Below are 13,580 nucleotides of genomic sequence, written 5' to 3'. Positions count from 1 at the left end.
AACGACACGTGGCCGATGATCTTACTAGGTTAACCTCTCTAGGGTAGGGGGCAGTATTTTCACATCCGGATAAAAATAAATAACATACCCTATTTAATCTGGTTATTACTCCTGCCCAGAAACTAGAATATGCATATAATTGTTTGATTTGGATAGAAAACACCCTAAAGTTTCTAAAACTGTTTGAATGGTGTCTGTGAGTATAACAGAACTCATATGGCAGGCCAAAAACCTGAGAAGATTCTGTACAGGAAGTGCCGTCTCTGACCATTCCTTGGCCTTCTACACTCTCTTTATCGAAAACAGAGGATCTCTGCTGTAACGTGACACTTTAACTGGGAATATTGGAGACTCATGTTAAAAGGAACCACCAGCTTTCATATGTTCTCATGTTCTGAGCGAGGAACTTAAACGTTAGCTTTCTCACATGGCTCATATTGCACCTAACAACTGTTCTGCCATTATTTAAACATGTTTCATTATTTATGAGACTAAATAGATGTATTAAATTAAAATAAAAGTGTTCATTCAGTATTGTTGTAATTGTCATTATTACAAACATGGGCCGATTAATTCTGTATGAGCTATATTTGGTCCTCCAATAACTGGGTGTGGGTGGACCAGGAGGAGGAGGAGGAGTGGTGTGGGTGGACCAGGAGGAGGAGGAGGAGTGGTGTGGGTGGACCAGGAGGAGGAGGAGGAGTGGTGTGGGTGGACCAGGAGGAGGAGGAGGAGTGGTGTGGGTGGACCAGGAGGAGGAGGAGGAGTGGTGTGGGTGGACCAGGAGGAGGAGGAGGAGTGGTGTGGGTGGACCAGGAGGAGGAGGAGGAGTGGTGTGGGTGGACCAGGAGGAGGAGGAGGAGTGGTGTGGGTGGACCAGGAGGAGGAGGAGGAGTGGTGTGGGTGGACCAGGAGGAGGAGGAGGAGTGGTGTGGGTGGACCAGGAGGAGGAGGAGGAGTGGTGTGGGTGGACCAGGAGGAGGAGGAGGAGTGGTGTGGGTGGACCAGGAGGAGGAGGAGGAGTGGTGTGGGTGGACCAGGAGGAGGAGGAGGAGTGGTGTGGGTGGACCAGGAGGAGGAGGAGGAGTGGTGTGGGTGGACCAGGAGGAGGAGGAGGAGTGGTGTGGGTGGACCAGGAGGAGGAGGAGGAGTGGTGTGGGTGGACCAGGAGGAGGAGGAGGAGTGGTGTGGGTGGACCAGGAGGAGGAGGAGGAGTGGTGTGGGTGGACCAGGAGGAGGAGGAGGAGTGGTGTGGGTGGACCAGGAGGAGGAGGAGGAGTGGTGTGGGTGGACCAGGAGGAGGAGGAGGAGTGGTGTGGGTGGACCAGGAGGAGGAGGAGGAGTGGTGTGGGTGGACCAGGAGGAGGAGGAGGAGTGGTGTGGGTGGACCAGGAGGAGGAGGAGGAGTGGTGTGGGTGGACCAGGAGGAGGAGGAGGAGTGGTGTGGGTGGACCAGGAGGAGGAGGAGGAGTGGTGTGGGTGGACCAGGAGGAGGAGGAGGAGTGGTGTGGGTGGACCAGGAGGAGGAGGAGGAGTGGTGTGGGTGGACCAGGAGGAGGAGGAGGAGTGGTGTGGGTGGACCAGGAGGAGGAGGAGGAGTGGTGTGGGTGGACCAGGAGGAGGAGGAGGAGTGGTGTGGGTGGACCAGGAGGAGGAGGAGGAGTGGTGTGGGTGGACCAGGAGGAGGAGGAGGAGTGGTGTGGGTGGACCAGGAGGAGGAGGAGGAGTGGTGTGGGTGGACCAGGAGGAGGAGGAGGAGTGGTGTGGGTGGACCAGGAGGAGGAGGAGGAGTGGTGTGGGTGGACCAGGAGGAGGAGGAGGAGTGGTGTGGGTGGACCAGGAGGAGGAGGAGGAGTGGTGTGGGTGGACCAGGAGGAGGAGGAGGAGTGGTGTGGGTGGACCAGGAGGAGGAGGAGGAGTGGTGTGGGTGGACCAGGAGGAGGAGGAGGAGTGGTGTGGGTGGACCAGGAGGAGGAGGAGGAGTGGTGTGGGTGGACCAGGAGGAGGAGGAGGAGTGGTGTGGGTGGACCAGGAGGAGGAGGAGGAGTGGTGTGGGTGGACCAGGAGGAGGAGGAGGAGGAGTGGTGTGGGTGGACCAGGAGGAGGAGGAGGAGGAGTGGTGTGGGTGGACCAGGAGGAGGAGGAGGAGGAGTGGTGTGGGTGGACCAGGAGGAGGAGGAGGAGGAGTGGTGTGGGTGGACCAGGAGGAGGAGGAGGAGGAGTGGTGTGGGTGGACCAGGAGGAGGAGGAGGAGGAGTGGTGTGGGTGGACCAGGAGGAGGAGGAGGAGGAGTGGTGTGGGTGGACCAGGAGGAGGAGGAGGAGGAGTGGTGTGGGTGGACCAGGAGGAGGAGGAGGAGTGGTGTGGGTGGACCAGGAGGAGGAGGAGGAGTGGTGTGGGTGGACCAGGAGGAGGAGGAGGAGTGGTGTGGGTGGACCAGGAGGAGGAGGAGGAGGAGTGGTGTGGGTGGACCAGGAGGAGGAGGAGGAGTGGTGTGGGTGGACCAGGAGGAGGAGGAGGAGTGGTGTGGGTGGACCAGGAGGAGGAGGAGGAGTGGTGTGGGTGGACCAGGAGGAGTGGTGTGGGTGGACCAGGAGGAGTGGTGTGGGTGGACCAGGAGGAGTGGTGTGGGTGGACCAGGAGGAGTGGTGTGGGTGGACCAGGAGGAGTGGTGTGGGTGGACCAGGAGGAGTGGTGTGGGTGGACCAGGAGGAGTGGTGTGGGTGGACCAGGAGGAGTGGTGTGGGTGGACCAGGAGGAGTGGTGTGGGTGGACCAGGAGGAGTGGTGTGGGTGGACCAGGAGGAGTGGTGTGGGTGGACCAGGAGGAGTGGTGTGGGTGGACCAGGAGGAGTGGTGTGGGTGGACCAGGAGGAGTGGTGTGGGTGGACCAGGAGGAGTGGTGTGGGTGGACCAGGAGGAGGAGGAGTGGTGTGGGTGGACCAGGAGGAGGAGGAGTGGTGTGGGTGGACCAGGAGGAGGAGGAGTGGTGTGGGTGGACCAGGAGGAGGAGGAGGAGTGGTGTGGGTGGACCAGGAGGAGGAGGAGGAGTGGTGTGGGTGGACCAGGAGGAGGAGGAGGAGTGGTGTGGGTGGACCAGGAGGAGGAGGAGGAGTGGTGTGGGTGGACCAGGAGGAGGAGGAGGAGTGGTGTGGGTGGACCAGGAGGAGGAGGAGGAGTGGTGTGGGTGGACCAGGAGGAGGAGGAGGAGTGGTGTGGGTGGACCAGGAGGAGGAGGAGGAGTGGTGTGGGTGGACCAGGAGGAGGAGGAGGAGTGGTGTGGGTGGACCAGGAGGAGGAGGAGGAGTGGTGTGGGTGGACCAGGAGGAGGAGGAGGAGTGGTGTGGGTGGACCAGGAGGAGGAGGAGTGGTGTGGGTGGACCAGGAGGAGGAGGAGTGGTGTGGGTGGACCAGGAGGAGGAGTGGTGTGGGTGGACCAGGAGGAGGAGGAGTGGTGTGGGTGGACCAGGAGGAGGAGGAGTGGTGTGGGTGGACCAGGAGGAGGAGGAGTGGTGTGGGTGGACCAGGAGGAGTGGTGTGGGTGGACCAGGAGGAGTGGTGTGGGTGGACCAGGAGGAGGAGGAGTGGTGTGGGTGGACCAGGAGGAGGAGGAGTGGTGTGGGTGGACCAGGAGGAGGAGTGGTGTGGGTGGACCAGGAGGAGGAGTGTGGGTGGACCAGGAGGAGGAGTGTACCTCTTCCCAGAGGGGCAGTCCTGCCCGATGCCGTAGGCCAGTAGAGCAGCAGCTGGCTCGTGGATCAGCCTCAACACGCGGAAACCCGCCGCCTCCGCAGACGCCCTCAACGCCGCCTTCTGGGCATGTGCGAACTCAAAGGGGACGGTGATGACAGCCTCTGTGACATCAGCACCCAAGGCCGACTGAGCCGTCTCTATGGAAACAACAACAGCTACATATGGTAGCTACATATGGTACCCTATCAGGGAACAAGTTAAAACTATGGTCAAACTACTTCCACCTGGCACATACATCAAAAAAAATAAAGGGAACACTTAAACAACACAATGTAACTCCAAGTCAATCACACTTCTGTGAAATCAAACTGTCCACTTAGGAAGCAACACTGATTGACAATACATTTCACATGCTGTTGTGCAAATGGAATAGACAACAGGTGGAAATTATAGGCAATTAGCAAGACACCCTCAATAAAGGAGTGGTTCTGCAGGTGGGGACCGCAGACCGCTTCTCAGTTCCTATACTTCCTGGCTGATGTTTTGGTCACTTTTGAATGCTGGCGGTGCTTTCACTCTAGTGGTAGCATGAGACGGAGTCTACAACCCACACAAGTGGCTCAGGTAGTGCAGCTCATCCAGGATGGCACATCAATGCGAGCTGTGGCAAGAAGGTTTGCTGTGTCTGTCAGCATAGTGTCCAGAGCATGGAGGCGCTACCAGGAGACAGGCCAGTACATCAGGAGATGTGGAGGAGGCCGTAGGAGGGCAACAACCCAGCAGCAGGACCGCTACCTCCGCCTTTGTGCAAGGAGGAGCAGGAGAAGCACTGCCAGAGCCCTGCAAAATGACCTCCAGCAGGCCACAAATGTGCATGTGTCTGCTCAAACGGTCAGAAACAGACTCCCTGAGGGTGGTATGAGGGCCCGGCGTCCACAGGTGGGGGTTGTGCTTACAGCCCAACACCGTGCAGGACGTTTGGCAAATTCGCCACTGGCGCCCTGTGCTCTTCACAGATGAAAGCAGGCTCACACTGAGCACATGTGACAGACGTGACAGAGTCTGGAGACGCCGTGGAGAACGTTCTGCTGCCTGCAACATCCTCCAGCATGACCGGTTTGGCGGTGGGTCAGTCATGGTGTGGGGTGGCATTTCTTTGGGGGGCCGCACAGCCCTCCATGTGCTCGCCAGAGGTAGCCTGACTGCCATTAGGTACCGAGATGAGATCCTCAGACCCCTTGTGAGACCATATGCTGGTGCGGTTGGCCCTGGGTTCCTCCTAATGCAAGATAATGCTAGACCTCATGTGGCTGGAGTGTGTCAGCAGTTCCTGCAAGAGGAAGGCATTGATGCTATGGACTGGCCCGCCCGTTCCCCAGACCTGAATCCAATTGAGCCCATCTGGGACATCATGTCTCGCTCCATCCACCAACGCCACGTTGCACCACAGACTGTCCAGGAGTTGGCGGATGCTTTAGTCCAGGTCTGGGAGGAGATCCCTCAGGAGACCATCCGCCACCTCATCAGGAGCATGCCCAGGCGTTGTAGGGAGGTCATACAGGCACGTGGAGGCCACACACACTACTGAGCCTCATTTTGACTTGTTTTAAGGACATTACATCAACGTTGGATCAGCCTGTAGTGTGGTTTTCCACTTTAATGTTGAGTGTGACTCCAAATCCAGACCTCCATGGGTTGATAAATTGGATTTCCATTGATTATTTTGTGATTTTGTTGTCAGCACATTGAACTATGTAAAGAAAAAAGTATTTAATAAGATTATTTCATTCATTCAGATCTAGGATGTGTTATTTTAGTGTTCCCTTTATTTTTTTGAGCAGTGTATATTGGCCAGGTGGAAGTTCCACCATATTCCCTCATCCCTCATCCTCCATCCAATCATCTGGGATCTCCACTAGTGTCTGGGGGAGGGGCATCTTGTGTAGGATGGGGGATGGGGGATGAGGGGATGAGGGGGGGGCAGTGTGATCTAACCTTTCATCTTGTGTAGGATGGGGGATGAGGGGGGCAGTGTGATCTACCTTTCATCTTGTGTAGGATGAGGGATGAGGGGGGCAGTGTGATCTACCTTTCATCTTGTGTAGGATGGGGGATGAGGGGGGCAGTGTGATCTACCTTTCATCTTGTGTAGGATGGGGGATGAGGGGGGCAGTGTGATCTACCTTTCATCTTGTGTAGGATGAGTTTGGCGACATCTTGTGGAGCCACATGTCTGGTCGTCTCTCCAGTCATCTCATACACTGGCTTCTCTCCCTTGTTGACCAACTGAAACACATTAACGAGTTAATCCCCGATAGCGTAGCGTTGGGTAGCCCGGGGCGCGTTAATCCCCGATAGCGTAGCGTTGGGTAGCCCGGGGCGCGTTAATCCCCGATAGCGTAGCGTTGGGTAGCCCGGGGCGCGTTAATCCCCGATAGCGTAGCGTTGGGTAGCCCGGGGCGCGTTAATCCCCGATAGCGTAGCGTTGGGTAGCCCGGGGCGCGTTAATCCCCGATAGCGTAGCGTTGGGTAGCCCGGGGCGCGTTAATCCCCGATAGCGTAGCGTTGGGTAGCCCGGGGCGCGTTAATCCCCGATAGCGTAGCGTTGGGTAGCCCGGGGCGCGTTAATCCCCGATAGCGTAGCGTTGGGTAGCCCGGGGCGCGTTAATCCCCGATAGCGTAGCGTTGGGTAGCCCGGGGCGCGTTAATCCCCGATAGCGTAGCGTTGGGTAGCCCGGGGCGCGTTAATCCCCGATAGCGTAGCGTTGGGTAGCCCGGGGCGCGTTAATCCCCGATAGCGTAGCGTTGGGTAGCCCGGGGCGCGTTAATCCCCGATAGCGTAGCGTTGGGTAGCCCGGGGCGCGTTAATCCCCGATAGCGTAGCGTTGGGTAGCCCGGGGCGCGTTAATCCCCGATAGCGTAGCGTTGGGTAGCCCGGGGCGCGTTAATCCCCGATAGCGTAGCGTTGGGTAGCCCGGGGCGCGTTAATCCCCGATAGCGTAGCGTTGGGTAGCCCGAGGCGCGTTAATCCCCGATAGCGTAGCGTTGGGTAGCCCGAGGCGCGTTAATCCCCGATAGCGTAGCGTTGGGTAGCCCGAGGCGCGTTAATCCCCGATAGCGTAGCGTTGGGTAGCCCGAGGCGTGTTAATCCCCGATAGCGTAGCGTTAGGTAGCCCGAGGCGTGTTAATCCCTGATAAGTGTTATGTCGTCTAATCGGCGGTAGAGGATTATATACTCACAGGACATTTACTCTCAGCTTTATGCGTCTGAACCTCCGGATCCTCGAAGCTGCCGACAGGAAGAGGAAAAGGGGGAGAAGCAACAACGTGAGTTGAGTTCATTCTGCCGAAGATTAGCGGCTACGCTGCCTTTCCCAACCGCTAGGCTACGCTGCCTTTCCCAACCGCTAGGCTACGCTGCCTTTCCCAACCGCTAGGCTACGCTGCCTTTCCCAACCGCTAGGCTACGCTGCCTTTCCCAACCGCTAGGCTACGCTGCCTTTCCCAACCGCTAGGCTACGCTGCCTTTCCCAACCGCTAGGCTACGCTGCCTTTCCCAACCGCTAGGCTACGCTGCCGCCCAACATTAGGAACATAGTGTAAGTCAGAAGTTAACATACACCTTAGCCAAATACATTTAAACTCAGTTTCACAATTCCTGACATTTAATCCAAGTAAAAATTCACTGTCTTAGGATCACCACTATTTCAAGAATGTAAAATGTCAGAATAATAGTAGAGAGAATAATTTATTTCAGCTTTAATTTCTTTCATCACATTCCCAGTGGGTCAGAAATGTACATACACTCAATTAGTATTTGGTAGCATTGTCTTTAAATAGTTTAACTTGGGTCAAACGTTTTGGGTAGCCTTCCACAAGCTTCCCACAATCAGTTGGGTGAATTTTGGCCCATTCCTCCTGACAGAGCTGGTGTAACTGAGTCAGGTTTGTAGGCCTCCTTGCTCGCACACACTTTTTTCAGTTCTGCCCACAAATTTTCTATAAGATTGAGGTCAGGGCTTTGTGATGGCCACTCCAATACCTTGACTTTGTTGTCCTTAAGCCATTTTGCCATAACTTTGGAAGTATGCTTGGGGTCATTGTCCATTTGGAAGTCGCATTTGCGACCAAGCTTTAACTTCCTGACTGATGTCTTAAGATGTTGCTGCAATATCCACATAATTTTCCTTCTCATGACACCATCTATTTTGTGAAGTGCACCAGTCCCTCCTGCAGCAAAGCACCCCCACAACATGATGCTGCTACCCCCGTGCTTCATGGTTGGGATGGTGTTCTTCGGCTTGCAAGCCTCCCACTTTTTCCTCCAAACATAACGATGGTCATTATGGCCAAACAGTTCTAATTTTGTTTCATCAGACCAGGGGACATTTCTCCAAAAAGTACGATCTTTGTCCCCATATGCAGTTGCAAACCAGTCTGTCTTTTTTATGGCGGTTTTGGAGCAGTGGCTTCTTCCTTGCTGAGCGGCCTTTCAGGTTATGTCGATATAGGTCTCGTTTTACTGTGGATATATATACTTTTGTACCCGTTTCCTCCAGCATCTTCACAAGGTCCTTTGCTGTTGTTCTGGGATTGATTTGCACTTTTCGCACCAAAGTACGTTCATCTCTAGGAGACAGAACGCGTCTCCTTCCTGAGCGGTGTGACGGCTGCGTGGTCCCATGGTGTTAATACTTGCGTACTATTGTTTGTACAGATGAACGTGGTACCTTCAGGCGTTTGGAAATTGCTCCCAAGGATGAACCAGACTTGTGGAGGTCTACATTTTTTTTCTGAGGTCTTGGCTGATTTCTTTTGATTTTCCCATGATGTCAAGTAAAGAGGCACTGAGTTTGAAGGTAGGCCTTAAAATACATTCACAGGTACACCTCCAATTGACTCAAATTATGTCAATTAGCCTATCAGAAGCTTCTAAAGCCATGATATCATTTTCTGGAATTTTCCAGCTGTTTAAAGGCCCAGTCAACTTAGTGTATGTAAACTTCTGACCCACTGGAATTGTGATGCAGTGAATTATAAGTGAAATAATCTGTCTAAACAATTGTTGGAAAAATTACTTGTGTCGTGCACAAAGTAGATGTCCTAACCGACTTGCCAAAACTATAGTTTGTTAACAAGACATTTGTGGAGTGGATGAAAAACGAGTTTTAATGACTCCAACCTAACTGGATGTAAACTTCTGACTTCAACTGTAATACAGACCCTCACCTCCTCCCCGGCACCTGTAATACAGACCCTCACCTCCTCCCCGGCACCTGTAATACAGACCCTCACCTCCTCCCCGGCACCTGTAATACAGACCCTCACCTCCTCCCCGGCACCTGTAATACAGACCCTCACCTCCTCCCCGGCACCTGTAATACAGACCCTCACCTCCTCCCCGGCACCTGTAATACAGACCCTCACCTCCTCCCCGGCACCTGTAATACAGACCCTCACCTCCTCCCCGGCACCTGTAATACAGACCCTCACCTCCTCCCCGGCACCTGTAATACAGACCCTCACCTCCTCCCCGGCACCTGTAATACAGACCCTCACCTCCTCCCCGGCACCTGTAATACAGACCCTCACCTCCTCCCCGGCACCTGTAATACAGACCCTCACCTCCTCCCCGGCACCTGTAATACAGACCCTCACCTCCTCCCCGGCACCTGTAATACAGACCCTCACCTCCTCCCCGGCACCTGTAATACAGACCCTCACCTCCTCCCCCCCGGCACCTGTAATACAGACCCTCACCTCCTCCCCCCCGGCACCTGTAATACAGACCCTCACCTCCTCCCCGGCACCTGTAATACAGACACTCACCTCCTCCCCGGCACCTGTAATACAGACCCTCACCTCCTCCCCGGCACCTGTAATACAGACACTCACCTCCTCCCCAGCACCTGTTTGACTTTAACCACCGTGTTGGCTGCATTCCGGACACGACCCTGCTTAGCAGCAATCCCCACTATCTACAGGGAGAGAGAGAGAGATGAGAGGAGAGGGACGGGACAGAGGCAGGGACGGGACAGAGGCAGGGACGGGACAGAGGCAGGGACGGGACAGAGGGAGAGGACAGAGGCAGGGACGGGACAGAGGCAGGGACGGGACAGAGGCAGGGACGGGACAGAGGCAGGGACGGGACAGAGGCAGGGACGGGACAGAGGGAGATGACAGAGGCAGGGACGGGACAGAGGCAGGGACGGGACAGAGGGAGGGACGGGACAGAGGCAGGGACGGGACAGAGGCAGGGACGGGACAGAGGCAGGGACGGGACAGAGGCAGGGACGGGACAGAGGCAGGGACGGGACAGAGGCAGGGACGGGACAGAGGCAGGGACGGGACAGAGGCAGGGACAGGGACGGGACAGAGGCAGGGACATCATGACCAGAGATATGATCCTACATGCTCTGCACACCACCACAGTAATAACAGGTTCCTCTATCGTTTGAGGTCAGTAATATTAATTATACTTCAAAATATAAAATGTAACATGTAACAATTTTACTGAGATATGGTTCATACAAGGAAATGAGTCGACTGAAATAACTTCATCTATGGATTTCACATGACTGGGCAGGGGTGCAGACATGGGTGGGCACAGGCCCACCCACTGGGGAGCCAGGCCCAGCCAATCAGAATGAGTTTTTCCCCACAGAGAGGCTTTATTACAGACTGAAAAAAGCTCACTAACAGGGACGTAAACATCAGGTGTTGCGTTGTATTGGAGGTGCATCTTGGTGAATTATGTGAGGTATTGTTGGAGGTGCATCTTGGTGAATTATGTGAGGTGTTGTGTTGTTGGAGGAGCATCTTGGTGAATTATGTGAGGTGTTGTATTGTTGGAGGTGCATCTTGGTGAATTATGTGAGGTGTTGTATTGTTGGAGGTGCATCTTGGTGAATTATGTGAGGTGTTGTGTTGTTGGAGGTGCATCTTGGTGAATTATGTGAGGTGTTGTATTGTTGGAGGTGCATCTTGGTGAATTATGTGAGGTGTTGTGTTGTTGGAGGTGCATCTTGGTGAATTATGTGAGGTGTTGTATTGTTGGAGGTGCATCTTGGTGAATTATGTGAGGTGTTGTATTGTTGGAGGTGCATCTTGGTGAATTATGTGAGGTGTTGGAGGTGCATCTTGGTGAATTATGTGAGGTGTTGTGTTGTTGGAGGTGCATCTTGGTGAATTATGTGAGGTGTTGGAGGTGCATCTTGGTCAGTTTAGCTCCGAAAATGCAACCCTTGTCTATCTGCCGCCACAGGCGGGGCCTTCCCTGTAGCTCAGTTGGTAGAGCATGGTGTTTGCAACACCAGGGTTGTGGGTTCGATTCCCACGGGGGGCCAGCACAGAAAAAAATTTATGAAATTGTATGAAATGTATGCATTCACTACTGTAAGTCGCTCTGGATAAGAGCGTCTGCTAAATGACTAAAAAAATGTAAAATGTCTAATGAGCGGGCCGGCCGATCCTGAGGCCCGTTGTCGTGCCGTTCATCTGCCGCCATCACCTCATGTTTTAGCATGATCCTGCACAGCCCCATGTGGCAAGGATCTGTTAGCAAGCTGACAGCTGAAAACATCCCAGTTCTCCAATGGCCAGCATTCTCAGACATGTCACCCTAGATGAGCATGTTTGGGATGCTCTGGATCGAGGTGTACGACGGCGTGTTCCAGTTCCCGCCAATATCCAGTAACTTCTCAGAGCCATTGGAGAGGAGTGGGGACGACATTCCACAATCAACAGCCTAGTCAACTCTATGTGAAGGAGATGTGTCGCGCTGCTTGAGGTAAATGGTGGAGACACCAGATACTGACTGGTTCTGATCCACACCCACTACCTTTTTAAAACAAGGTAACTTAACAGATGCATATCTGTATTCCCAGTCACGTGAAATCCATAGATTAGGGCCTAATGAATTGATTTCCTTATATGAACTGTAACTCAGTAAAATCTTTGAAATTGTTGCATTTATGTTTCTGAAAAGCTAGTCTGGTAAAGAGGTGCTTTTGTCTTAAAGGGGCAGTGTCCTATTTCTAAAACAGGCTTGAAGGCATAAGGTAGCGGACATGCTAGTATGGTTCTCTGTATGGTAATAACAACACTGCATTTCATTTGTAAAGTGGTTTCTCGCATTATATAATACAATTTCAGTTACCTATTTGGCCAATTATGTTAGATAAATGTCATAAGTGATTTGAGCTTTCAGACAAGTAAAACACCAGTCCTGAAATGGTTAACGTCAGTCAAGCCATGCATGAACCATTTTAATTGAAAACAATCACAGTAAGGTAGTTAACTGTTACCCAGATATGATATTGAGATAAACGGCTGCATTGGAACTTTAAAGCGGGTACAGCCTCAGCGTTCAGAGTGATTTAAAGGAAAGTCTTCGCTAGGAAGACCTGGAATCTGCACACTGGAGAAAGACATCAGGGACTGTACACAGGTGTTCGGCGCAGGCGCGATAGCTAATTAGCAACAGGTGGTCGCCTCTAGTCTTCCATCTGTTTCCACCCCGCCAGTGAAGCACTTTAATGTTCAGACCGAGCATAAAGTTTATTTTGTCCATCCCCACCACATTATATTGGTCACATAAACATATTTAACAGATGTAACAGATGAGGGAAGTAAAATGAAACGTTATGTTAACTAGTTGTATGTTACCTGTTCCGTGTCCCGGTAAGCCACCACGGCAGGAGTGACTCGGTCCCCGGCGTCATTGGCGACCACCTCCGCTCGGCCATCCTGCACAAAACACAACATTACTGTGACAACCCTTCACCACCCTGGCTTCAACCCCCCCCCCCCCCCCCCCCCCCCGGCTTCACCACCCCCGGCTTCATCACCCCCAGCTTCACCACCCTGCCTTCACCACCCTGCCTTCACCACCCTGCCTTCACCACCTCCGGCTTCACCCCCCCGGCTTCACCACCCTGCCTTCACCACCCCGGCTTCACCCCCCCGGCTTCACCCCCCCGGCTTCACCCCCCCGGCTTCACCACCTCCGCTCGGCCATCCTGCACAAAACACAACATTACTGTGACAACCCTTCACCACCCTGGCTTCACCCCCCGGCTTTACCACCCCACCTTCACCACCCTGCCTTCACCCCCCTGTCTTCACCACCTCCGCTCGGCCATCCTGCACAAAACACAACATTACTGTGAAGACCCTCCACCCTCCCGGCTTCACCCCCCCCGGCTTCACCACCCCCGGCTTCATTCCCCCGGCTTCACCGATAACAACATCTCAAACACCAAGCCGGTTATTTTATCGTTAGCTTGCTAGATGGCTAACACCGGTAACCATCTCATTCACCATGCTAACATTGGCTAGCTACCGGTAACGATTCATGTTTAACCGGATCTTAGCGGACCTCCTAAATAAATCGCTTCATAACTGAATAAAAGGAGACTAATCCCACCACTAAAAACGTTAATACAGGCAACACAATACCTTAAAAATAGCTACACAGGCACATGTGTAGCCGAAATGTACTCCTATAGCCGCCATGCTTGTTGAGAAACCACTGCGAAGCTGAACCATGAAGGTTAAAGTTCATTTGACTTTAAACCAATCAGAGTAACACGGTGCAGAAACTGACTCAATATTCAGCCAATCCGAGATGTTTCCTGAAACCAATCAGAAGAGGTCCTTGTGTCTGGCGTCAGCTGCAGTAGTCTGCATCCGGTTCCGGAGAGTCGCTGCCGTTTCTTATTTAAACGTTTATTTAACTCGGCAACTCAGTTAACACATTGTTATTTACAATGACGGCCTCCAAAAGGCCTCCTGGGGGGACTGGGGCTGGGATTAACAATACATTAAATACACATATAGGAATCTAGTCTAGTAGAGATCCACTATAGCTGGTTCTGTTGTGTAGTG

General features: G+C 53.5%; 1 protein-coding gene across 1 annotated transcript in view; it reads right to left on the bottom strand.

The window, feature by feature from the left end:
- Positions 1-13,278, bottom strand: part of LOC106595188 (heat shock 70 kDa protein 14) — a 32,430-nt gene extending 19,152 nt beyond the window's left edge. The window contains exons 1-6 of the mRNA XM_082972033.1: positions 13,152-13,278; positions 12,360-12,440; positions 9,588-9,670; positions 6,933-6,981; positions 5,876-5,978; positions 3,694-3,889 (exon numbers count right to left, since the gene is read on the bottom strand). Of these exons, the coding sequence (XP_082828159.1) occupies positions 3,694-3,889; positions 5,876-5,978; positions 6,933-6,981; positions 9,588-9,670; positions 12,360-12,440; positions 13,152-13,241 (602 nt within the window). The 5' untranslated portion in view covers positions 13,242-13,278. The remainder of the gene's footprint in view (positions 1-3,693; positions 3,890-5,875; positions 5,979-6,932; positions 6,982-9,587; positions 9,671-12,359; positions 12,441-13,151) is intronic.
- Positions 13,279-13,580: the final 302 nt, after the last annotated feature.

Source organism: Salmo salar, unplaced genomic scaffold (assembly GCF_965601325.2).
Source record: "Salmo salar unplaced genomic scaffold, fSalSal1 ptg000525l, whole genome shotgun sequence".
In the NCBI taxonomy this organism is placed as follows: Eukaryota; Metazoa; Chordata; class Actinopteri; order Salmoniformes; family Salmonidae; genus Salmo; species Salmo salar.
The sequence above is the reverse complement of the archived record's forward strand: the minus strand, read 5'-3'. Positions and strand labels throughout refer to the sequence as shown.